Here is a 23,871-nt window from a genome sequence, read left to right as displayed (position 1 = left end):
TGATGGGTGGTGTTCGATGGGTGGTGGTCGATGGGTGGTTTGGGCGATGGGTGGTGGACGATGGGTGGTGGTCGATGGGTGGTGTGTTTGATGGGTGGTGTTCGATGGGTGGTGGTCGATGGGTGGTTTGGGCGATGGGTGGTGGACGATGGGTGGTGGTCGATGGGTGGTTTGGGCGATGGGTGGTGGTCGATGGGTGGTGTGTTTGATGGGTGGTGTTCGATGGGTGGTGGTCGATGGGTGGTTTGGGCGATGGGTGGTGGTCGATGGGTGGTGTGATCAATGGGTGGTGTTCGATGGGTGGTTGTCGATGGGTGGTTTGGGCGATGGGTGGTGGACGATGGGTGGTGTGATCAATGGGTGGTGTTCGATGGGTGGTTTGGTCGATGGGTGGTGTGGTCGATGGGTGGTGTGGTCGATGGGTGGTGTGGTCGATGGGTGGTGGTCGAAGGGTGGTGTGTTCGATGGGTGGTGGTCGAAGGGTGGTGTGATCGATGGGTGGTGGTCGAAGGGTGGTGTGTTCGATGGGTGGTGGTCGAAGGGTGGTGTGGTCGATGGGTGGTGGTCGAAGGGTGGTGTGGTTGATGGGTGGTGGTCGATGGGTGGTGTGATCGATGTGTGGTGTGGTCGATGGGAGGTGGTCGATGGGTGGTGGTCGAAGGGTGGTGGTCGATGGGTGGTGTGATCGATGGGTGGTGGTCGAAGGGTGGTGTGATCGATGGGTGGTGTGGTCGATGGGTGGTGGTCGATGGGTGGTGTGATCGATGGGTGGTGGTCGAAGGGTGGTGTGATCGATGGGTGGTGTGGTCGATGGGTGGTGGTCGAAGGGTGGTGTGATCGATGGGTGGTGTGGTCGATGGGTGGTGGTCGATGGGTGGTGTGGTCGATGGGTGGTGGTCGAAGGGTGGTGTGGTCGATGGGTGGTGGTCGAAGGGTGGTGTGGTCGATGGGAGGTGGTCGATGGGTGGTGTGGTCGATGGGTGGTGTGGGCAATGGGTGGTGGTCGATGGGTGGTGTGGTCGATGGGTGGTGTGGTCGATGGGTGGTGGTCGATGGGTGGTGTGGTCGATGGGTGGTGTGGTCGATGGGTGGTGGTCGATGGGTGGTGTGGTCGATGGGTGGTGTGGTCGATGGGTGGTGGTCGATGGGTGGTGTGGTCGATGGGTGGTGTGGTCGATGGGTGGTGGTCGATGGGTGGTGTGGTCGATGGGTGGTGTGGTCGATGGGTGGTGGTCGAAGGGTGGTGTGGTCGATGGGTGGTGGTCGAAGGGTGGTGTGGTCGATGGGTGGTGTGGGCAATGGGTGGTGTGGTCGATGGGTGGTGGTCGATGGGTGGTGTGGTCGATGGGTGGTGTGGTCGATGGGTGGTGGTCGATGGGTGGTGTGGTCGATGGGTGGTGTGGTCGAAGGGTGGTGTGGTCGATGGGTGGTGGTCGATGGGTGGTGGTCGATGGGTGGTGGTCGATGGGTGGTGTGGTCGATGGGTGGTGTGTTCGATGGGTGGTGTGGTCGATGGGTGGTGTGGTCGATGGGTGGTGTGTTCGATGGGTGGTGGTCGAAGGGTGGTGTGATCGATGGGTGGTGTGGTCGAAGGGTGGTGTGGTCGATGGGTGGTGGTCGATGGGTGGTGGTCGATGGGTGGTGGTCGATGGGTGGTGTGTTCGATGGGTGGTGGTCGAAGGGTGGTGTGATCGATGGGTGGTGGTCGATGGGTGGTGTGGTCGATGGGTGGTGTGGTCGAAGGGTGGTGTGGTCGATGGGTGGTGGTCGATGGGTGGTGGTCGATGGGTGGTGGTCGATGGGTGGTGTGTTCGATGGGTGGTGGTCGAAGGGTGGTGTGGTCGATGGGTGGTGTGGTCGATGGGTGGTGTGTTCGATGGGTGGTGGTCGAAGGGTGGTGTGATCGATGGGTGGTGGTCGATGGGTGGTGTGATCGATGGGTGGTGGTTGATGGGTGGTGTGTTCGATGGGTGGTGGTCGATGGGTGGTGTGATCGATGGGTGGTGGTCGATGGGTGGTGTGTTCGATGGGTGGTGGTCGAAGGGTGGTGTGATCGATGGGTGGTGTGGTCGATGGGAGGTGGTCGATGGGTGGTGGTCGAAGGGTGGTGTGATCGATGGGTGGTGGTCGAAGGGTGGTGTGATCGATGGGTGGTGTGGTCGATGGGAGGTGGTCGATGGGTGGTGGTCGATGGGTGGTGTGATCGATGGGTGGTGGTCGAAGGGTGGTGTGATCGATGGGTGGTGTGGTCGATGGGAGGTGGTCGATGGGTGGTGGTCGAAGGGTGGTGTGGTCGATGGGTGGTGGTCGAAGGGTGGTGTGGTCGATGGGTGGTGGTCGAAGGGTGGTGTGGTCGATGGGTGGTGGTCGAAGGGTGGTGTGGTCGATGGGTGGTGGTCGAAGGGTGGTGTGGTCGATGGGTGGTGGTCGAAGGGTGGTGTGGTCGATGGGTGGTGGTCGAAGGGTGGTGTGGTCGATGGGTGGTGGTCGATGGGTGGTGTGATCGATGGGTGGTGGTCGAAGGGTGGTGTGATCGATGGGTGGTGTGGTCGATGGGTGGTGGTCGAAGGGTGGTGTGATCGATGGGTGGTGGTCGATGGGTGGTGTGGTCGATGGGTGGTGTGGTCGATGGGTGGTGTGGTCGAAGGGTGGTGTGATCGATGGGTGGTGGTCGATGGGTGGTGTGGTCGATGGGTGGTGTGGTCGATGGGTGGTGTGGTCGAAGGGTGGTGTGATCGATGGGTGGTGTGTTCGATGTGTGGTGGTCGAAGGGTGGTGAGGTCGATGGGTGGTGTGTTCGATGTGTGGTGGTCGAAGGGTGGTGGTCGAAGGGTGGTGTGATCGATGGGTGGTGTGTTCGATGTGTGGTGGGCAATGGGTGGTGTGATCGATGGGTGGTGTGATCGATGGGTGGTGGTCGAAGGGTGGTGTGGTCGATGGGTGGTGTGGTCGAAGGGTGGTGGTCGAAGGGTGGTGGTCGAAGGGTGGTGTGATCGAAGGGTGGTGTGGTCGATGGGTGGTGGTCGAAGGGTGGTGTGGTCGATGGGTGGTGTGTTCGATGGGTGGTCTGTCGGAGAGTAAACCATGAATAAATTCCCTTCAGAGGCCACAAGATCAATCTTTATCACCTGTGCTTTCTCTTTCTCTGTAATCGCTGTTCAGCTGTTCAACCTTTTCCCGATGGTGATGCAGTTCATGCCAGGAGCACACCAGAGGCTGTTTGAAGAATGGGATCAACTGGAGTCCATCCTCTTGGAGCAGGTGAAGCAACATCAACAGAGCAGAAACCCCGAGACCCCACGAGATTTCACAGATTGCTACTTAAACAAGATGGAAAATGTAAGGGGACACCCAACCGCAAATCGAATATCTATCACAATGTTTAGCAGAGGGATACATACACAGACACATACACATGTACACATACACATACACATACACACATGCACATACACACATACACATACACACAGGCACATACACACATACACACAGACACACAGAGACATACACACAGACACACATACACATACACACAGGCACATACACACATACATACAGACACATACACACAGACACATACACACATACACAGACACAGACACAGACACACATACACATACACACATACACAGACACAGACACATACACATATACCCGTGGTATTATAAGAATGCTGAGCCAAGGAAGCAGAGATTGGAAGCAGTGATCAACATGGGTATTGAGGGGGAATTTATAAAGGAGAAGAGAGAGGTTGAGGAAGGAAACTGAAAGGCATAGGATCCAGACAAGAGAATGGTCCACAGCCAATAGTGCGGAGAAGGGAGGCGAATTCATTGAGGGCTAGAGTCAAAGGATTAGGGTTTGGAATGAAGCATGGTGGGAGGAGGATTTAGAGATATTGAAAGCTAATTTGGATTTATAAATAGAGACATAGAGTACAAAAGCAAGGAAGTTATGCTAAACCTTTATAAATCACTGGTTAGGCCCCAGCTGGAGTATTGTGTCCAATTCTGTGCACCACACTTTAGGAAGGATGTCGAGGCCTTAGAGAGGGTGCAGAGGAGATTTACTAGAATGGTACCAGGGATGAGGTGGACTAGTTACTGTCTCCCACTAAGAAAATATATGTCACACGGTGAAGATGAACGCATTTTGATGCTGCACTTCACGAAAAGAAGTGAGCCTGGTACTAGAGGTCACAGTCCTGAGGCAGAAAGTCAGCCAGGTCACACGTGGTTGCCCATTGAGCTGGTAGCCATGCTGATGAGTGTCCACCTCAACACATTGACTGTAGAAAGATAGGGAAATGAATAATGTGTTGAACAGGATAGCTCCACAGCAGCTGCAATTATATTGTCCTTTACTGGAAGACATCTGGTGAATGAGACATAACACAGGTTGCATGGTTCGAGAACAATTCCAGGGGTTTGCTTGATACTTGGTAGAACTTTTCTTCAGGAGCTGGAATGGGTTCAGGAACATAGGTATCGGGGTGGGTACCATGCTCTGTGGAGGAGCTGGTCTAATGGGTGGTATGTATGTATCGGGGTGGGTACCATGCTCTGTGGAGGAGCTGGTCTAATGGGTGGTATGTATGTATCGGGGTGGGTACCATGCTCTGTGGAGGAGCTGGTCTAATGGGAGGTATGTATGTATCGGGGTGGGTACCATGCTCTGTGGAGGGAGCTGGTCTAATGGGTGGTATGTATGTATCGGGGTGGGTACCATGCTCTGTGGAGGAGCTGGTCTAATGGGTGGTATGTATGTATCGGGGTGGGTACCATGCTCTGTGGAGGAGCTGGTCTAATGGGAGGTATGTATGTATCGGGGTGGGTACCATGCTCTGTGGAGGGAGCTGGTCTAATGGGTGGTATGTATGTATCGGGGTGGGTACCATGCTCTGTGGAGGAGCTGGTCTAATGGGTGGTATGTATGTATCGGGGTGGGTACCATGCTCTGTGGAGGAGCTGGTCTAATGGGTGGTATGTATGTATCGGGGTGCGTACCATGCTCTGTGGAGGGAGCTGGTCTAATGGGTGGTATGTATGTATCGGGGTGGGTACCATGCTCTGTGGAGGAGCTGGTCTAATGGGTGGTATGTATGTATCGGGGTGGGTACCATGCTCTGTGGAGGGAGCTGGTCTAATGGGTGGTATGTATGTATCGGGGTGGGTACCATGCTCTGTGGAGGGAGCTGGTCTAATGGGTGGTATGTATGTATCGGGGTGGGTACCATGCTCTGTGGAGGGAGCTGGTCTAATGGGTGGTATGTATGTATCGGGGTGGGTACCATGCTCTGTGGAGGGAGCTGGTCTAATGGGTGGTATGTATGTATCGGAGTGGGTACCATGCTCTGTGGAGGAGCTGGTCTAATGGGTGGTATGTATGTATCGGGGTGGGTACCATGCTCTGTGGAGGGAGCTGGTCTAATGGGTGGTATGTATGTATCGGGGTGGGTACCATGCTCTGTGGAGGAGCTGGTCTAATGGGAGGTATGTATGTATCGGGGTGGGTACCATGCTCTGTGGAGGGAGCTGGTCTAATGGGTGGTATGTATGTATCGGGGTGGGTACCATGCTCTGTGGAGGAGCTGGTCTAATGGGTGGCATGTATGTATCGGGGTGGGTACCATGCTCTGTGGAGGAGCTGGTCTAATGGGTGGTATGTATGTATCGGGGTGGGTACCATGCTCTGTGGAGGAGCTGGTCTAATGGGTGGTATGTATGTATCGGGGTGGGTACCATGCTCTGTGGAGGAGCTGGTCTAATGGGTGGTATGTAGGTATCGGGGTGGGTACCATGCTCTGTGGAGGGAGCTGGTCTAATGGGTGGTATGTATGTATCGGGGTGGGTACCATGCTCTGTGGAGGAGCTGGTCTAATGGGTGGTATGTATGTATCGGGGTGGGTACCATGCTCTGTGGAGGGAGCTGGTCTAATGGGTGGTATGTATGTATCGGGGTGGGTACCATGCTCTGTGGAGGGAGCTGGTCTAATGGGAGGTATGTATGTATCGGGGTGGGTACCATGCTCTGTGGAGGAGCTGGTCTAATGGGTGGTATGTATGTATCGGGGTGGGTACCATGCTCTGTGGAGGGAGCTGGTCTAATGGGTGGTATGTATGTATCGGGGTGGGTACCATGCTCTGTGGAGGTGCTGGTCTAATGGGTGGTATGTATGTATCGGGGTGGGTACCATGCTCTGTGGAGGGAGCTGGTCTAATGGGTGGTATGTATGTATCGGGGTGGGTACCATGCTCTGTGGAGGGAGCTGGTCTAATGGGTGGTATGTAGGTATCGGGGTGGGTACCATGCTCTGTGGAGGGAGCTGGTCTAATGGGTGGCATGTATGTATCGGGGTGGGTACCATGCTCTGTGGAGGAGCTGGTCTAATGGGAGGTATGTATGTATCGGGGTGGGTACCATGCTCTGTGGAGGAGCTGGTCTAATGGGTGGCATAGTGCTTCCTCCTTCAGTGATTTCCAGTGGTCCTCTGACAATAACAAAGTGAATGACAGTGTCCTTTTCCTCCTCTGCGGTTGTCACGTTCTCTGGTTTCCTTTGGTAGACTAGTGGCGATGGAACTTCCTCCTTCAACCAGAAGAGCCTGATCGCGAGCGCTACTGACCTCATGGTGGGTGGAACCGAAACCGTCGCATCAGTGTTACGGTGGCTGTTACTCTACATGATGACATATCCATCCATCCAAGGTACGACATAACCCATGGCGACAGACAGCGGGGAGCTCTGAGAGTCAGGAATCAAAGTTATCAGTGAAGGATGAGGAAACTGGGCCTCATTTATTTGGAAAAGACGAGACTTCCAAGTGGATCCAAATAAAATGTTCAGCATTTCTTCCTCAATGTAGGAATGGAAAAAGGTGTCAGATCGTGTGATGCCGAGATTTCCACTAAGAAAGGCACAGTGTGCAATGAGTTAACCAACCTTCAACACAAGAGTGGTGGTGGGGATGTTATTTGGAAAATCAAAGTCTCACACAGCACAGATTCAGTGCCTCCACTGGCTCGAGGAAAGAGCTGCCCGATTCGACCCGTTCCCCTGCTCTTTCCCCATAGCCCTGCATCAGTATCCACTCACGGGACTGTCTGAAGTGGGGTTCAAACCCGACACATTCAGAAGCTGTAAATCTACCATTGCGCTAAAGGTTGGCTCCCCGGTGTGAGCACTCAACGCAGACCAGGTATCTGCCATTGAATTTTCTAAGCTGGATACTCCGCATCTGCCCACTGAACCATTGAGAGAGTGAAAGATGTCATTCAATTCGGGATTCAATTTTGAAGAACTCAAATCATTTTTTGTTCTGCGTTGAGAAGCTGTTTCTTCCTCGGGAGCGAGAAGATGATCAACTCCCATCTCCATCGTCGTCTGTCGTGGAAATAATATTTAATTATTCCTCAGGAGGTGTAGTTAATGCCACTTCTGGTAGTTATGCTATGCCTCAAAGCAGCACCTTCACAATCTCAGGATGTCCCAAAGCACTTTTACAGCCAATGAAGAACTTTTGAAGTGTAGTCACTGGTGTAACGTAAGAAAGATAGAAGCCAATATTCGCACAGCAAGATCCCATAAACAGCAATGTGATAAGAACATAAGAACATAAGAAATTGGAGCAGGAGTAGGCCAATCGGCCCCTCGAGCCTGCTCCGCCATTCAATAAGATCATGGCTGATCTGATCCCAACCACGAATCTAAAGAACACAAGAAGTCGGAGCAGGACCCGGCCACACAGCCCCTGGGCCCTCTCCGCCACCCACAGGGCATTGACCGATCCGAACTCAGCTTCATGTCCAATTTCCTGCCCGCTCCCCATAACCCCTAATTCCCTTTACTTCTAGGAAACTGTCTATTTCTGTTTTAAATTTATCTAATGATGTAGCTTCCACAGCTTCCTGGGGCAGCAAATTCCACAGACCTACCACCCTCTGAGTGAAGAAGTTTCTCCTCATCTCAGTTTTGAAAGAGCAGCCCCTTATTCTAAGATTATGCCCCCTAGTTCTAGTTTCACCCATCTTTGGGAACATCCTTACTGCATCCACCCGATCAAGACCCTTCACAATCTTATATGTTTCAATAAGATCGCCTCTCATTCTTCTGAACTCCAATGAGTAGAGTCCCAATCTACTCAACCTCTCCTCATATGTCCGCCCCCTCATCCCCGGGATTAACCGAGTGAACCTTCTTTGTACTGCCTCGAGAGCAAGTATGTCTTTTCTTAAGTATGGAGACCAAAACTGTATGCAGTATTCCAGGTGCGGTCTCACCAATACCTTATATAACTGCAGCAATACCTCCCTGTTTTTATATTACATCCACCTAGCAATAAAAGCCAACATTCTGTTGGCTTTCTTGATCACCTGCTGCACCTGCATACCAACTTTTTGATTTTCTTGCACTAGGACCCCCAGATCCCTTTGTACTGCAGTACTTTACAGTCTCTCGCCATTAAGAAAATAACTTGCTCTCTGATTTTTCCTGCCAAAGTGCATAACCTCACATTTTCCAATATTATATTGCATCTGCCAAATCTCCGCCCACTCACCCAGCCTGTCTATATCCCCTTGCAGGTTTTTTATGTCCTCCTCACTCTCTACTTTCCCTCCCATCTTTGTATCATCTGCAAATTTTGATATGTTGCACTCGATCCCCTCCTCCAAATCGTTAATATAGATTGTAAAGAGTTGGGGACCCAGCACCGACCCCTGTGGAACACCACTGGTTACTGGTTGCCAGTCCGAAAATGAACCATTTATCCCAACTCTCTGATTCCTGTTCGATAACCAATCCTCCACCCATGCCAGAATATTACCCCCAATCCCGTGATTTTTTATCTTAAGTAATAATCTTTTATGTGGCACCTTGTCGAATGCCTTCCGGAAGTCTAAATACACTATGTCCACTGGTTCCCCTTTATCCACCCTATACGTTATATCCTCGAAGAACTCAAGCAAATTTGTCAGACATGACTTCCCCTTCATAAAGCCATGCTGACTTTGTCCTATTAAATTATGCTTATCTAAATGTCCGTTACTGTCTCCTTAATAATAGACTCCAAAATTTTACCCACCACAGATGTTAAGCTAACTGGCCTATAATTTCCAGCCTTCTGCCTACTACCCTTTTTAAATAACGGTGTTACATTAGCAGTTTTCCAATCTGCCGGGACCTCTCCTGAGTCCAGGGAATTTTGGAAAACTATCACCAAAGCATCCACAATCCCTACTGCCACTTCCCTCAAGACCCTAGGATGGAAGCCATCAGGTCCAGGGGATTTATCCGCCTTGAGTCCCATTATTTTACTGAGTACCATCTCCTGAGTGATTTTAATCATATTTAGCTCCTCCCCCCCGAGAGTCCCCTGTTTGTCCAGTGTTGGGATATTCTTATTGTCCTCTACTGTAAAGACTGAAACAAAATATTTGTTCAGCATTTTTGCCATCTCCATGTTTCCCACCATTAATTTCCCGGTCTCATCCTCTAAGGGACCTATGTTTGCCTTAGCCACCCTTTTTCTTTTTATATAACTATAGAAACTCTTGCTATCTGTTTTTATATTTTTTGCTAATTTCTTTTCATAATCTAACTTCCCTTTCTTAATCAATCCTTTAGTTACTTTTTGCTGTCTTTTGAAGAATTCCCAATCTTCTATCCTCCCACTAAGTTTGGCTACCTTATATGTCCTTGTTTTTAGTCGGATACTATCCTTGATTTCTTTACTTAGCCACGGATGGCTGTCATTTCTTTTACACCCTTTTTTCCTCAGTGGAATATATTTATTTTGAAAGTTGTAAAATAACTCCCTAAATGAACACCACTGCTCATGTACCGTCTTACCCTTTAATCTATTTTCCCAGTCCACTTTAATCAATTCCGCTCTCATACCATCATAGTCTCCTTTATTCAAGCTCAGTACGCTTGTTTGAGAATCAACCTTCTCACCCTCTAATTGGATATGGAATTCAACCATGTTGTGGTCGCTCGTTCCAAGGGGATCCTTAACTAGGACATTATTAATTAATCCTGACTCATTACTCAGGACCAGGTCCAAGGTTGCCTGCCCCCTTGTAGGATCAGTTACATACTGCTCAAGAAATCCATCCCTGATGCACTCAATGAACTCGTCCTCAAGGCTGCTCTGCCCAATTTGATTTGTCCAGTTAATATGATAATTAAAATCCCCCATAATTATAGCTGTTCCCTTATTACATGCCCCGACTATCTCCTGATTAATACTTCTTCCAGCAGAGTTGCAACTATTAGGAGGCCTATATACTACGCCCACTAATGTTTTTTTTCCCTTATTATTCCTTATCTCCAATGACTGGATAATGACTGGATCACCTGATTTTTAGGGGTTTTGGTTGAGGGATAAATATTGGCCAGAACACCAGAGAGAATTCCTTTACTCGTCGTCAAACAATGCGATCAGATCTTTTACATCCATCTGAAAGGGCAGAAGGCACCTCCAACAATGCAGCACTCCACCTCAACAGTGCAGCACTCTCTCAGTGCAGCACTCCCTCAATACTAACCCCACGACAGTGCAGCGCTCCCTCAGTACTGACCCTCCGACAGTGCAGCACTCCCTCAGTACTGACCCTCCGACAGTGCAGCACTCCCTCAGTACTGACTCTCCGACAGTGCGGCGCTCCCTCATTACTGACCCTCCGATAGTGCAGCACTCCCTCAGTACTGATCCTCCGACAGTGCAGCGCTCCCTCAGTACTGACCCTCCGACAGTGCAGCACTCCCTCAGTACTGACCCTCCGACAGTGCAGCACTCCCTCAGTACTAACCCTCCGATAGTGCAGCACTCCCTCAGTACTGATCCTCCGACAGTGCAGCACTCCCTCAGTACTGACCCTCCGACAGTGCAGCACTCCCTCAGTACTAACCCTCCGATAGTGCAGCACTCCCTCAGTACTGATCCTCCGACAGTGCAGCACTCCCTCAGTACTGACCCTCCGACAGTGCAGCACTCCCTCAGTACTGACCCTCCGATAGTGCAGCACTCCCTCAGTACTGATCCTCCGACAGTGCAGCGCTCCCTCAGTACTGACCCTCCGACAGTGCAGCACTCCCTCAGTACTGACCCTCCGACAGTGCAGCACTCCCTCAGTACTGACCCTCCGACAGTGCAGCGCTCCCTCAGTACTGACCCTCCGACAGTGCAGCACTCCCTCAGTACTGACCCTCCGACAGTGCAGCACTCCCTCAATACTAACCCCACGACAGTGCAGCACTCCCTCAGTACTGACCCTCCGACAGTTCAGCACTCCCTCAGTACTGCACTGAAGTGTCAGTCTGGATTATTTGACCATGTCCCTGGAGTGGGACTTGCACTCATGACCTTCTGACTCAAACGCGAGTGCTCCCCGTTGAGAGATGGCTGACACTATCTCCAGGACAGCAGCTCTGTTGGAACTATAGGAGTCCCCGTCACAGCAAACTAGAGAGTAATGGATTAAAAATAAAGTTATTGTCGTTTGTATCATTTAAGGTTATAAAACAAACATTTCCTGGACGCACAATGTGTCGGGACCTCAGTGAACGTGTAGTATACATTTCCTCATCCAATGCCTGCCTTCAGCTGTCTGGACCCTGAGCTCGGGGATACTCTCCCCAAACCTCTCCGTCTCTCTACCTCTCTCTCCTCCTTTAAGATGCTCCTTAAAGCTACCACATTGACCAAACCTGTCCTGATATCTCCTTATATGGCTCAGTGTCATAGTTTGTTTGATAATCGCTCCTGTGAAGCGCCCTGGGACATTTTACTACGTTAAAGGCACTATATAAATGCAGGTTGTTGTTAATGAGAAATTGGCCTTAAAGTATTGTGTTACAGGAAAGAAACTATCTGAGGGAACATTGATGGGTCTAGAACAAGGGGCCATAGTCACAAGATTAAATGTAAGAGATTTAGAGCAGAGAGTGATGGTGACTTCATCACACAGGAGGTTGTGAGACTGTGGGATTCATTTCTGGGGTTAGTGGTTGATGCAGAAACTGTTCCAAGTCAAGGTGAGATTGGATAGGTGGATAATGAAAAAGGGATGGAATGGATATAGGAACTGGGAGTGTAAAGGTGATTGGAACTATTTGCTGGTGTGCAGGTAAATTCAGATTTGGACTGGTTGAGCCAAATGGCCTGTTTCCATGTTACAGCTTCTAAGTATTTCATTGTATCAGAGTGGTTACAGCACAGGAGGAGACTGTTCGTCCCATCGTGCCTGCGCTGAGTCTATGAAAGAGCCATAAAATTGTTCCCATTCCCCTGCTCTTTCCCCAAATATTTATCCAATTCCCTTTTGAAAGTTACTATTGAATCTGCTTCCATCCCCGTATCGGACAGTGCATTCCAGATCATAATAATTCACTGCGTAAAATTTTCCTCATGTCACCTCTGTCTCTTTTGTCGATCACCTTAAATCTGTGTCCTCTGGTTACCGACCCTTCTGCCACTGGAAACAGTTTCTCCTTATTTGCTCTATCAAAACTGTCCATGATTTTGAACACCTCTATTAAATTTACCCTTAACCCTCTCTGTTGTAATGAGAACAATCCCAGCTTCTCCAGTCTCTCCACATAACTGAAGTCCCTCATCCCTGGTACCATTCTAGTAAATCTCCTCTGCACCCTCTCTAAGGCCTTGACATCCTTCCTAAAGTGTGGTGCACAGAATTGGACACAATACTCCAGCTGGGGCCTAACCAGTGATTTATAAAGGTTGAGCATAACTTCCTTGTTTTTGTACTCTGTGCCTCTGTTAATAAAGCCCAGGATCCCATATGCCTTTTTAACAGCCTTCTCAACTTGTCCTGCCACCTTCAATGATTTGTGTACATACACCCCCAGGTCTCTCTGTTCCTGCATCCCCTTTAAAATTGTACCATTTAGTTTATTTTGCCTCTCCTCATTCTTCCTACCAAAATGTATCACTTCACACTTCTCTGTGTTAATTTTTATCTGCCGTGTGTCTGCCCATTTCACCAGTCTGTCTGTGTCCTCCTGAAGTCTGTTACTATCCTCCACATTGTTTACTACATTTCCGAGTTTTGAGTTATCTGAAAACTTTGAAATTATGCCCCCTATACCCAAGTCAAGGTCATTAATATACATTAATACTGACCCCTGGGGAACACCATTGTATACTTCCCTCCAGTCTGAGAAACAACCGTTCACCACTACTCTCTGCTTTCTGTCCCTTAGACAATTTTGTATCCACGCAGCCACTGTCCCTTTAAACAAGTCTATTATGAGGCACTTTATCAAATGCCTTTTGAAAGTCCATATACACATCAACCACACTACTCTCATCAACCCTCTCCGTTACTTCATCAAAGAACTCAATCAAGTCAGTCAAACATGATTTTCCTTTAACAAATCCATGCTGACTTTCATTTATTGGTCCATACTTTTCTAAATACCAATTAATTTTGTCCTGAATTATTGTCTCTAAAAGTTTCCCCACCACCGACGTTAGGCTGACCGGCCTGGAATTACCGGGTTTATCCCTCTCCCCTTTTTTGAACAGGGGGGTAAGATTTGCAATCCTCCAGTCCTCTGGCACTGACCCCGTATTGAATGGTAGCCCTTGGAGAGGGTACAGAGGAGGGTAAGTGGGATGATACCAGGGATGAGGGACTTCAGTTCTGTGGAGAGATTGGAGAAGCTGAGATTGTTCTCCTCAGTGTAGAGACGGTTAAGGGGAGATTTAATATAGGTATGAAAAATTATGAAGGATTTTGACAGAATAAACAGTGTTTCCACTGGCAAGAGAGTCTACAATCAGAGGACACAGATTTAAGATAATTGGCAAAAGAGCCAATGGGGAGATCAGGAGAAATTTATTCATGCAATTTATTCATGCAACTAAATGTAATGATCTGGAATGTGCTGCTTCAAAGGGCGATGGAAGCAGATTCAATCATAACTTTCAAATTGGATAAATACTTGAAAAGGAGAAATTTACAGGGCTGTGGGGAAGGAGCAGAGAATGGGACTAATTGGTAGTTCTTTCACAGGCACGATGGGCTGAATGGCCTCCTCCTGTGCCTGCATCATCCTATGATAATAAGGTAATGGTGTCAAACATGAAGGGCCATTATTTGAAATGAAATATGACACTATTGGATATTATGATTGGGTGTTAGTTTTGATGATTTTCTTCCTGTCCTGTATGTGTTACAGACAAGGTTCACCATGAGATTGACATCATGATTGGGCCTGACAAGCAGCCATCTTGGACAGATCGGGTGAAACTGCCGTACACAAACGCCGTGATACACGAGGTGCTGAGACTGGGCAACGTCATTCCTTTGAACGTTCCACGGCAGACCACCAAGGATGTGGAGCTTAAAGGATATCGGATCCCAAAGGTGAAAACCCTACGATTCCTGAGTCAATGCATCTTGAGGATGTGGTAGGGTGGGATGGGGTGAATAGGGATAATCCCAACGATGTAATCAGTGATACAATCCAGGCCAGAGATATAAATCCAATCCCGGGAAAGTTGTCCCAATGTTTCAGGTGCTGCCTTCCAACCTTTAACAGTTAGAGTAGAAACTGCCAGGGGATTTGGCGTGGCAGAGAGTGGGACCTTTAGATTCAAATGTTGACTTGTACGCTTGACATCACAAGGTCCCCACGCTTCTCTCTGATACCAGCGTTCAAATCCTGCCTGAGGCAGGGGGTTAAAATTGGAGCTTCCTCTTCCAGTTTTTGGTACTCTGCCTTCCTGATCTTACCATCCAATTTGAACAGGGGAGTAATTTTGAAAGAAAGCCATCAGTTATTTGGGTAACAAATGGTTAAATCAATCTAATTGAACGGTAGGCCTTGGAGAGGGTACAGAGGAGATTTACCAGAATGGGACCAGGGATGAGGGACTTCCGTTACGTGGAGAGACTGGAGGATCTTCATGTCTCGAACAGAGAAAATTATTATTTTCTTTGTTTTCATAAAACAAACCATAATCCATTTATTTTTGTTAGGAGAGGGTATTAAGGAACCAAAGCAGGTAGATGGAGTTAAGATACTGATCAGCCATGTTGCAATTGAATGGTAGAAGAGCTTAGAGGGGCTGAATGGCCTCCTGCTGTTCGTATGAGTGGGGTACCAAAACCCACCAGCCACAAGTATCCCACTGGATGTCAACTTAGAATTCAGAGCCAGAGTTCCAGTATCCACTCACGGGACTGTCTGAAGTGGGGTTCAAACCCGACACATTCAGAAGCTGTAAATCTACCATTGCGCTAAAGGTTGGCTCCCCGGTGTGAGCACTCAACGCAGACCAGGTATCTGCCATTGAATTTTCTAAGCTGGATACTCCGCATCTGCCCACTGAACCATTGAGAGAGTGAAAGATGTCATTCAATTCGGGATTCAATTTTGAAGAACTCAAATCATTTTTTGTTCTGCGTTGAGAAGCTGTTTCTTCCTCGGGAGCGAGAAGATGATCAACTCCCATCTCCATCGTCGTCTGTCGTGGAAATAATATTTAATTATTCCTCAGGAGGTGTAGTTAATGCCACTTCTGGTAGTTATGCTATGCCTCAAAGCAGCACCTTCACAATCTCAGGATGTCCCAAAGCACTTTTACAGCCAATGAAGAACTTTTGAAGTGTAGTCACTGGTGTAACGTAAGAAAGATAGAAGCCAATATTCGCACAGCAAGATCCCATAAACAGCAATGTGATAATGACTGGATCACCTGATTTTTAGGGGTTTTGGTTGAGGGATAAATATTGGCCAGAACACCAGAGAGAATTCCTTTACTCGTCGTCAAACAATGCGATCAGATCTTTTACATCCATCTGAAAGGGCAGAAGGCACCTCCAACAATGCAGCACTCCACCTCAACAGTGCAGCACTCCCTCAATACTAACCCCACGACAGTGCAGCACTCCCTCAGTACTGACCCTCCGACAGTGCAGCACTCCCTCAGTACTGACCCTCCGACAGTGCAGCACTCCCTCAGTACTGACCCTCCGACAGTGCAGCACTCCCTCAGTACTGACCCTCCGACAGTGCAGCGCTCCCTCAGTACTGACCCTCCGACAGTGCAGCGCTCCCTCAGTACTGACCCTCCGACAGTGCAGCACTCCCTCAGTACTGACCCTCCGACAGTGCAGCGCTCCCTCAGTACTGACCCTCCGACAGTGCAGCGCTCCCTCAGTACAGACCCTCCGACAGTGCAGCGCTCCCTCAGTACTGACCCTCCGACAGTGCAGCGCTCCCTCAGTACTGACCCTCCGACAGTGCAGCGCTCCCTCAGTACTGACCCTCCGACAGTGCAGTGCTCCCTCAGTACTGACCCTCCGACAGTGCAGCGCTCCCTCAGTATTGACCCTCCGACAGTGCAGCACTCCCTCAGTACTGACCCTCCGACAGTGCAGCACTCCCTCAGTACTGACCCTCCGACAGTGCAGCACTCCCTCAGTACTGACCCTCCGACAGTGCAGCGCTCCCTCAGTACTGACCCTCCGACAGTGCAGCGCTCCCTCAGTATTGACCCTCCGACAGTGCAGCGCTCCCTCAGTCCTGTACTGAAGTGTCAGTCTGGATTATGAGCTCAAATCTCTGGCATGGGACTTGAACCCACGACCTTCCTGACTCAGAGACGAGAGTGTTACCACTGAGCATCGGCTAACACTGAGCTGTTGAGGGAGTTGTTATTGAGTGTTTGAAGTTTTTCGTTGGCTCTGTTTCTCTCAAATTGCCTAAGATGTCTTAGACTGAAGGCTGTATCTCACACAGGGCACTACGGTCATCCCGTCCCTCACTGGCGTGCTCATGGATGGGACACAATGGGAATCTCCCACCCTCTTTAACCCGAACCGGTACCTGGCTGAAAATGGACAATTCCGTCCAGTTGATGCACATCTTCCATTTTCTACAGGTACGTGATTTAATGTGGAGTAACGAATGAGGGAGACAGAGAAAGAATAGAGATAATAGCAGAGGGAGGCAAAGGAGAGGAGCAGAGTAAAAGACAGAAGCAAAGGCCACCTAAAAAGAAAGGAAACGAGAGAGAACGGGTGCTGGGAGACACAGCGGAACAGAGAGATGGAAAAACGGAATAGTAAGAAACAAAAGGAAGGGAGCAAGAGAATACAATCAAAAAATTAGAGACAGAGAGAAAGAAAGTGATACCTGGAGGGTGTAAAGATAAACCTGGGACAGGATGGTGTTGGATGAAATCAGGGAAGTGAAAGTACCAGTGTCCCTGCCGACCATGTGTGCGGGAAGTGTGTCCACCTGCAGCTACTGACCGATCGTATCTCGGAGCTGGAGCTGCGGGTGGACTCACTGTGGAGCATCCGCGATGCAGAGAAACTCGTGGATAGCACGTTTAGCGAGTTGGTCACACCGCAGGTAAAGGGTATACAGGCAGGAAGTGAATGGGTGACCACCAGGAAGAGTAAGAGATGCAGGCAGGTAGTGCAGGGGTCCCCTGTGTCCATCCCCCTCTCAAACAGATATGCCACTTTGGATGCTGTTGGGGGGGATGACTTATCAGGGGAAGGCAGCAGCAGCCAACTTCCTGGCACCATGGGTAGCTCTGCTGCACAGGCTGGGAGGAAAAAGAGTGGCAGAGCTATAGTGATAGGGGACTCAATTGTAAGGGGAATAGACAGGCGTTTCTGCGGCCGCAACCGAGACTCCAGGATGGTGTGTTGCCTCCCTGGTGCAAGGATCAAGGATGTCTCGGAGCGGCTACAGAACATTTTGGAGGGGGAGGGCGAACAGCCAGCTGTCGTGGTGCACATAGGCACCAACGATATAGGTAAAAAAGGGGATGAGGTCCTAAAAGCAGAATATAGGGAGTTAGGAGGTAAATTAAAAAATAGGACCTCAAAGGTAGTAATCTCAGGATTGCTGCCAGTGCCACGTGCTAGTCAGAGTAGAAATAGGAGGATATTTCAAATGAATACGTGGCTAGAGGAATGGTGCAAGGGGGAGGGATTCAAATTCCTGGGACACTGGAAACGGTTCTGGGGGAGGTGGGACCAGTACAAACCGGATGGTCTGCACCTGGGCAGGGCCGGGACCGCTGTCCTAGGAGGAGTGTTTGCTAGTGCTGTTGGGGAGGGTTTAAACTAAAGTGGCAGGGGGTTGGGAACCTGAGCAGGGAGAGAGAGGAAAGTGTAACAGGAAGGGACAGAAGGTATGGAGTAATAGGTAAAGTGTTAAAAAAGGAAAAAGCAGGAACTAAGCGTCACAAAACAGATTTGAAAGTTCTTTATCTGAATGCACGTAGCATTCGTAATAAAATGGACGAGTTAACGGCACAAATAACTACGTATGGGTATGATCTTGTGGCCATTACAGAAACATGGCTGCAGGGTGACAACGACTGGGAATTAAATATGCCAGGGTATTTAACAATCAGGAAGGACAGGCAGGAAGGAAGGGGAGGTGGGGTGGCTATGTTAATAAAGGAAGGAATCACTGTAATACAGAGAAATGATATTGGGACAAAGCATCAAGATAATGAAACAGTTTGGGTGGAGATAAGGAATAATAAGGGAAAAAAAACATTAGTGGGCGTAGTATATAGGCCTCCTAATAGTTGCAACTCTGCTGGAAGAAGTATTAATCAGGAAATAGTCGGGGCATGTAATAAGGGAACAGCCATAATTATGGGGGATTTTAATTATCATATTAACTGGACAAATCAAATTGGGCAGAGCAGCCTTGAGGACGAGTTCATTGAGTGCATCAGGGATGGATTTCTTGAGCAGGATGTAACTGATCCTACAAGGGGGCAGGCAACCTTGGACCTGGTCCTGTGTAATGAGTCAGGATTAATTAATAATGTCCTAGTTAAGGATCCCCTTGGAACGAGCGACCACAACATGGATGAATTCCATATCCAATTAGAGGGTGAGAAGGTTGATTCTCAAACAAGCGTACTGAGCTTGAATAAAGGAGACTATGATGGTATGAGAGCGGAATTGATTAAAGTGGACTGGGAAAATAGATTAAAAGGTAAGACGGTACATGAGCAGTGGTGTTCATTTAGGGAGTTATTTTACAACTTTCAAAATAAATATATTCCACTGAGGAAAAAAGGGTGTAAAAGAAACGACAGCCATCCGTGGCTAAGTAAAGAAATCAAGGATAGTATCCGACTAAAAACAAGGACATATAAGGTAGCCAAACTTAGTGGGAGGATAGAAGATTGGGAATTCTTCAAAAGACAGCAAAAAGTAACTAAAGGATTGATTAAGAAAGGGAAGTTAGATTATGAAAAGAAATTAGCAAAAAATATAAAAACAGATAGCAAGAGTTTCTATAGTTATATAAAAAGAAAAAGGGTGGCTAAGGCAAGCGTAGGTCCCTTAGAGGATGAGACCGGGAAATTAATGGTGGGAAACATGGAGATGGCAAAAATGCTGAACAAATATTTTGTTTCAGTCTTTACAGTAGAGGACACTAAGAATATCCCAACACTGGACAAACAGGGGACTCTCGGGGGGGAGGAGCTAAATACGATTAAAATCACTCAGGAGATGGTACTCAGTAAAATAATGGGACTCAAGGCGGATAAATCCCCTGGACCTGATGGCTTCCATCCGAGGGTCTTGAGGGAAGTGGCAGTCGGGATTGTGGATGCTTTGGTGATAGTTTTCCAAAATTCCCTGGACTCAGGAGAGGTCCCGGCAGATTGGAAAACTGCTAATGTAACACCGTTATTTAAAAAGGGTAGTAGGCAGAAGGCTGGAAATTATAGGCCAGTTAGCTTAACATCTGTGGTGGGTAAAATTTTGGAGTCTATTATTAAGGAGACAGTAACGGAACATTTAGATAAGCATAATTTAATAGGACAAAGTCAGCATGGCTTTATGAAGGGGAAGTCATGTCTGACAAATTTGCTTGAGTTCTTCGAGGATATAACGTATAGGGTGGATAAAGGGGAACCAGTGGACATAGTGTATTTAGACTTCCAGAAGGCATTCAACAAGGTGCCACATAAAAGATTATTACTTAAGATAAAAAATCACGGGATTGGGGGTAATATTCTGGCATGGGTGGAGGATTGGTTATCGAACAGGAAGCAGAGAGTTGGGATAAATGGTTCATTTTCGGACTGGCAACCAGTAACCAGTGGTGTTCCGCAGGGGTCGGTGCTGGGTCCCCAACTCTTTACAATCTATATTAACGATTTGGAGGAGGGGACCGAGTGCAACATATCAAAATTTGCAGATGATACAAAGATGGGAGGGAAAGTAGAGAGTGAGGAGGACATAAAAAACCTGCAAGGGGATATAGACAGGCTGGGTGAGTGGGCGGAGATTTGGCAGATGCAATATAATATTGGAAAATGTGAGGTTATGCACTTTGGCAGGAAAAATCAGAGAGCAAGTTATTTTCTTAATGGCGAGAGACTGGAAAGTACTGCAGTACAAAGGGATCTGGGGGTCCTAGTGCAAGAAAATCAAAAAGTTGGTATGCAGGTGCAGCAGGTGATCAAGAAAGCCAACGGAATGTTGGCTTTTATTGCTAGGGGGATAGAATATAAAAACAAGGAGGTATTGCTGCAGTTATATAAGGTATTGGTGAGACCGCACCTGGAATACTGCATACAGTTTTGGTCTCCATACTTAAGAAAAGACATACTTGCTCTCGAGGCAGTACAAAGAAGGTTCACTCGGTTAATCCCGGGGATGAGGGGGCGGACATATGAGGAGAGGTTGAGTAGATTGGGACTCTACTCATTGGAGTTCAGAAGAATGAGAGGCGATCTTATTGAAACATATAAGATTGTGAAGGGTCTTGATCGGGTGGATGCAGTAAGGATGTTCCCAAAGATGGGTGAAACTAGAACTAGGGGTCATAATCTTAGAATAAGGGGCTGCTCTTTCAAAACTGAGATGAGGAGAAACTTCTTCACTCAGAGGGTGGTAGGTCTGTGGAATTTGCTGCCCCAGGAAGCTGTGGAAGCTACATCATTAGATAAATTTAAAACAGAAATAGACAGTTTCCTAGAAGTAAAGGGAATTAGGGGTTATGGGGAGCGGGCAGGAAATTGGACATGAAGCTGAGTTCGGATCGGTCAATGCCCTGTGGGTGGCGGAGAGGGCCCAGGGGCTGTGTAGCCGGGTCCTGCTCCGACTTCTTGTGTTCTTTAGATTTGTGGTTGGGATCAGATCAGCCATGATCTTATTGAATGGCGGAGCAGGCTCGAGGGGCCGATTAGCCTACTCCTGCTCCTATTTCTTATGTTCTTATGTTCTTATGAAAGCTAAGGAGCAGAAAGTGGGAGGAATGTAATTGAGAAAGAAACAGGGAGAAACAGGTGGGCTCAGAATGTGTTAGAGGTGTTTATATCCGTGGTGTTTTATATAGTTTGTGTTTGAGAGTGATAAAAAATCAGAAACTAGAAATTAGCCCAGGGGCACATTTCTAGAGGGAAAGAATTGAAAAGCAGTGAAGTTATGGGGTCGGCCATTTAAGACTGAGATGAGGAAAACTTTTTACACTCGGGGTTGTGAATCTTTGGAATTCTCCACCCCAGAGGGCTGTGGATGTTCAGTCGTTGAGTATATTCAAGACTGAGATCAATAGATTTTCGGACTCTAGGGGATCAAGGGATATGGGGATTGGGCGGGAAAGTGGAGTTGAGGTTGAAGATCAGCCATGACCTTATTGAATGGTGGAGCAGGCTCGAGGGGCCGTATGGTCTACCCCTGCTCCTATTTCTTATGTTCTTATATTTTTAAACTTGTATCTAACCTTGGTTAGACCACACTTGGAGTACTGTTCACAGTTCTGGTCTCCATATTATAAAAAGGATATGGTGGCTCTGGAGAAGGTGTAAAAAAGATTTACAAGGATGATACCAGAACTGAGAGGATATCCTTATCAGGAAAAATTGAACTGGGCTGTGGCTGTTTTCTCTAGAAGGCTGAGGGGTGACCTGATAGAGTTCCTTACCTTATGAAGGGGATCGATAGGGTAGAGTTGGAGAAGATGTTTCCACTTGTGGGGCAGACCAAAATTAGGGTCCATAAATATAAGATAGTCACTAATAAATCCAATAGGGAATTTAGGAGAAACTTCTTTAGGGAGTGGTGAGAATGTGGAACTCACTACCACAGGGAGTAGTTGTGGTGAATAGCATAGATACATTTCAGGGGAAGCTCGATAAACACATGAGGGAGAAAGGAATAGAAGGATATGCAGATAGGGTGAGATGAAGTCGGGAGGGAGGAGACTCGTGTGGAGTATCTGCTGAATCACCTGTTTCTGTGCTGTAAATTCCGGATAATTCTATGTAAGAGACAAAGCAAGCAAGAGATACAGAGAGGTGAGTATGTCGATAAAAGGACATGTAAGAGAGCTGGGGTGGGAATAATTGTGACTCAGCTCCTCCACGGAACTACATCTCCTGACCTTCTCTCTTTCCCATTCCCAGGTCACCGTATGTGCATTGGAGTAAACCTGGCTCAGATGGAGCTCTTCTTATTCTTCACCGTCCTCATGCAATGTTTTCACATCGAAACACCAGAAGGAGATTGCCCTTTGGATCTCAGTGGAGTCTATGGGTCCACACTCGCTCCATCCCCCTATCGAATATGTGCCCGCCTTCGAAAATAAGGAAATAAGCTCCGCCAGTTTTGCTGCACTTTCAGGGTGGGTTTTTTGTGACTTTGCAATCCTTGGGTAGAATATTCTATGCTTTAAATGGCCGTGCCGATCCCTCAGCACAGCTCCATAACCTTAAGAGTGTAAGAACTCTCCCACTGAGCCTTTCACATTCCCAGGGCATTCCAAAGTGATTCACAATCAATGAATTACTTGTGAATCGCAGGCTCTGTAGGACCATCCTGTGCACATAAAGGCACCAACAGAGAAAAGATTATTAACCAATTTTGGTAATGTTGTTTGAGGGGTTAATATTGGACATATGCTCGGCTCCTCTTTAGCTGAGCAGAGAGATGGAAGCTTGATTTAACATTTCATCAATACTCCAAGGAAGTGTCAAGTTAGATTATGTGCTGAAATCTCCAGAGTGAGGTTGGAACTCATGGGGGTAGGAATTCGACCAACTACAATTAAAATCGGAAGGGATGAGACTCCACATTTTTAAAAGTTAATTTTCAGTGCCAGAGAGGTTACATAGAATTACATCGAATGTACAGCACAAAAACAGGCCATTCGGCCCAACAAGTCCATGCTGGAGTTTGTGGCCTCCTTATTCTTCCTACCAAAATGTTACCACCTCACACTTACTTATATTGAAATTCATTCGCCATTTACCAAGTTGTTTGACAGTCATTAATATTTACCATGGCCATTAAAAGTTAGCTTAGATCTAAAAAAACTCAGCTTACCTTTCTCTCTGTAGATTAGTATGTTTCCAGCTGGGCAGCAGAGCAACTTTGTGCTGGTCCATTCATTACAGCCGGCGAGCTGTCCTTCCCGTGCAGCTTTCAGAGGAGCAGCGCATCTGGTAGAGCAATGTCCAGATTTCCACGCTTGATTGCACATATCAACTCACCAGAAGCTCCTCTTCCATTTGCCCTTAAACAACAGGGTGAGCACTGGTCAGCTCTCCGTTATTTGTGGAGCAAATCCCGGGCCCACATCTCTCTAGAGAGGTTCGAGTCTCTTTGAAAAATACAGCAACACTTCTACAGTTTGACCAACTCTCCCCTTTCTGAATCTCTTGTAGCCCTTTAGATGAAATTCTGTGCCATCGTGTTCACCTAAAGAAATACCGAAGGTTTCTAACGCAGCAGGTTATTGAAGATGGGGTCGAAATTCAAATTGGGCAGCAGGGCATCGAACACCCATTACAGGCCCAGCCCGATATTCACATTGGACAGCAGGGCATCGAACACA

The 23,871-nt window shown here is 48.1% G+C and overlaps 1 protein-coding gene across 2 annotated transcripts; it reads left to right on the top strand.

Moving 5' to 3' along the window:
- Nucleotides 1-3,069: 3,069 nt before the first annotated feature.
- On the top strand, nt 3,070-23,350 carry LOC137308855 (cytochrome P450 2J1-like). 2 transcript variants are annotated; one of them, XM_067977310.1, is made up of 5 exons: nt 3,070-3,261; nt 6,569-6,710; nt 14,209-14,396; nt 16,777-16,918; nt 22,442-23,350. In XM_067977310.1, exons 1-5 carry the CDS (start codon nt 3,085-3,087, stop codon nt 22,621-22,623), a joined length of 831 nt encoding a protein of 276 aa, XP_067833411.1. In that variant the 5' UTR covers nt 3,070-3,084; the 3' UTR covers nt 22,624-23,350. The 2 variants fall into 2 exon arrangements, with proteins under 2 accessions (XP_067833411.1, XP_067833408.1); XM_067977307.1 differs by having other exon boundaries at nt 3,070-3,339.
- The last annotated feature ends 521 nt before the right edge of the window (nt 23,351-23,871 follow it).

This window comes from Heptranchias perlo, unplaced genomic scaffold, assembly GCF_035084215.1.
Source record: "Heptranchias perlo isolate sHepPer1 unplaced genomic scaffold, sHepPer1.hap1 HAP1_SCAFFOLD_141, whole genome shotgun sequence".
Lineage (NCBI taxonomy): Eukaryota > Metazoa > Chordata > Chondrichthyes > Hexanchiformes > Hexanchidae > Heptranchias > Heptranchias perlo.
This window is presented reverse-complemented; position numbering and strand designations above follow the sequence as displayed.

Coding starts and splice junctions, on each gene's coding strand:
- LOC137308855 (XM_067977307.1), top strand. CDS start 3,085: ATGAATAAATTCCCTTCAGAGGCCACAAGATCAATCTTTATCACCTGT. Junction 6,711..14,208: donor GACATATCCATCCATCCAAG/GTACGACATAAC, acceptor TATGTGTTACAG/ACAAGGTTCACCATGAGATT. Junction 16,919..22,441: donor ACATCTTCCATTTTCTACAG/GTACGTGATTTA, acceptor TCCCATTCCCAG/GTCACCGTATGTGCATTGGA.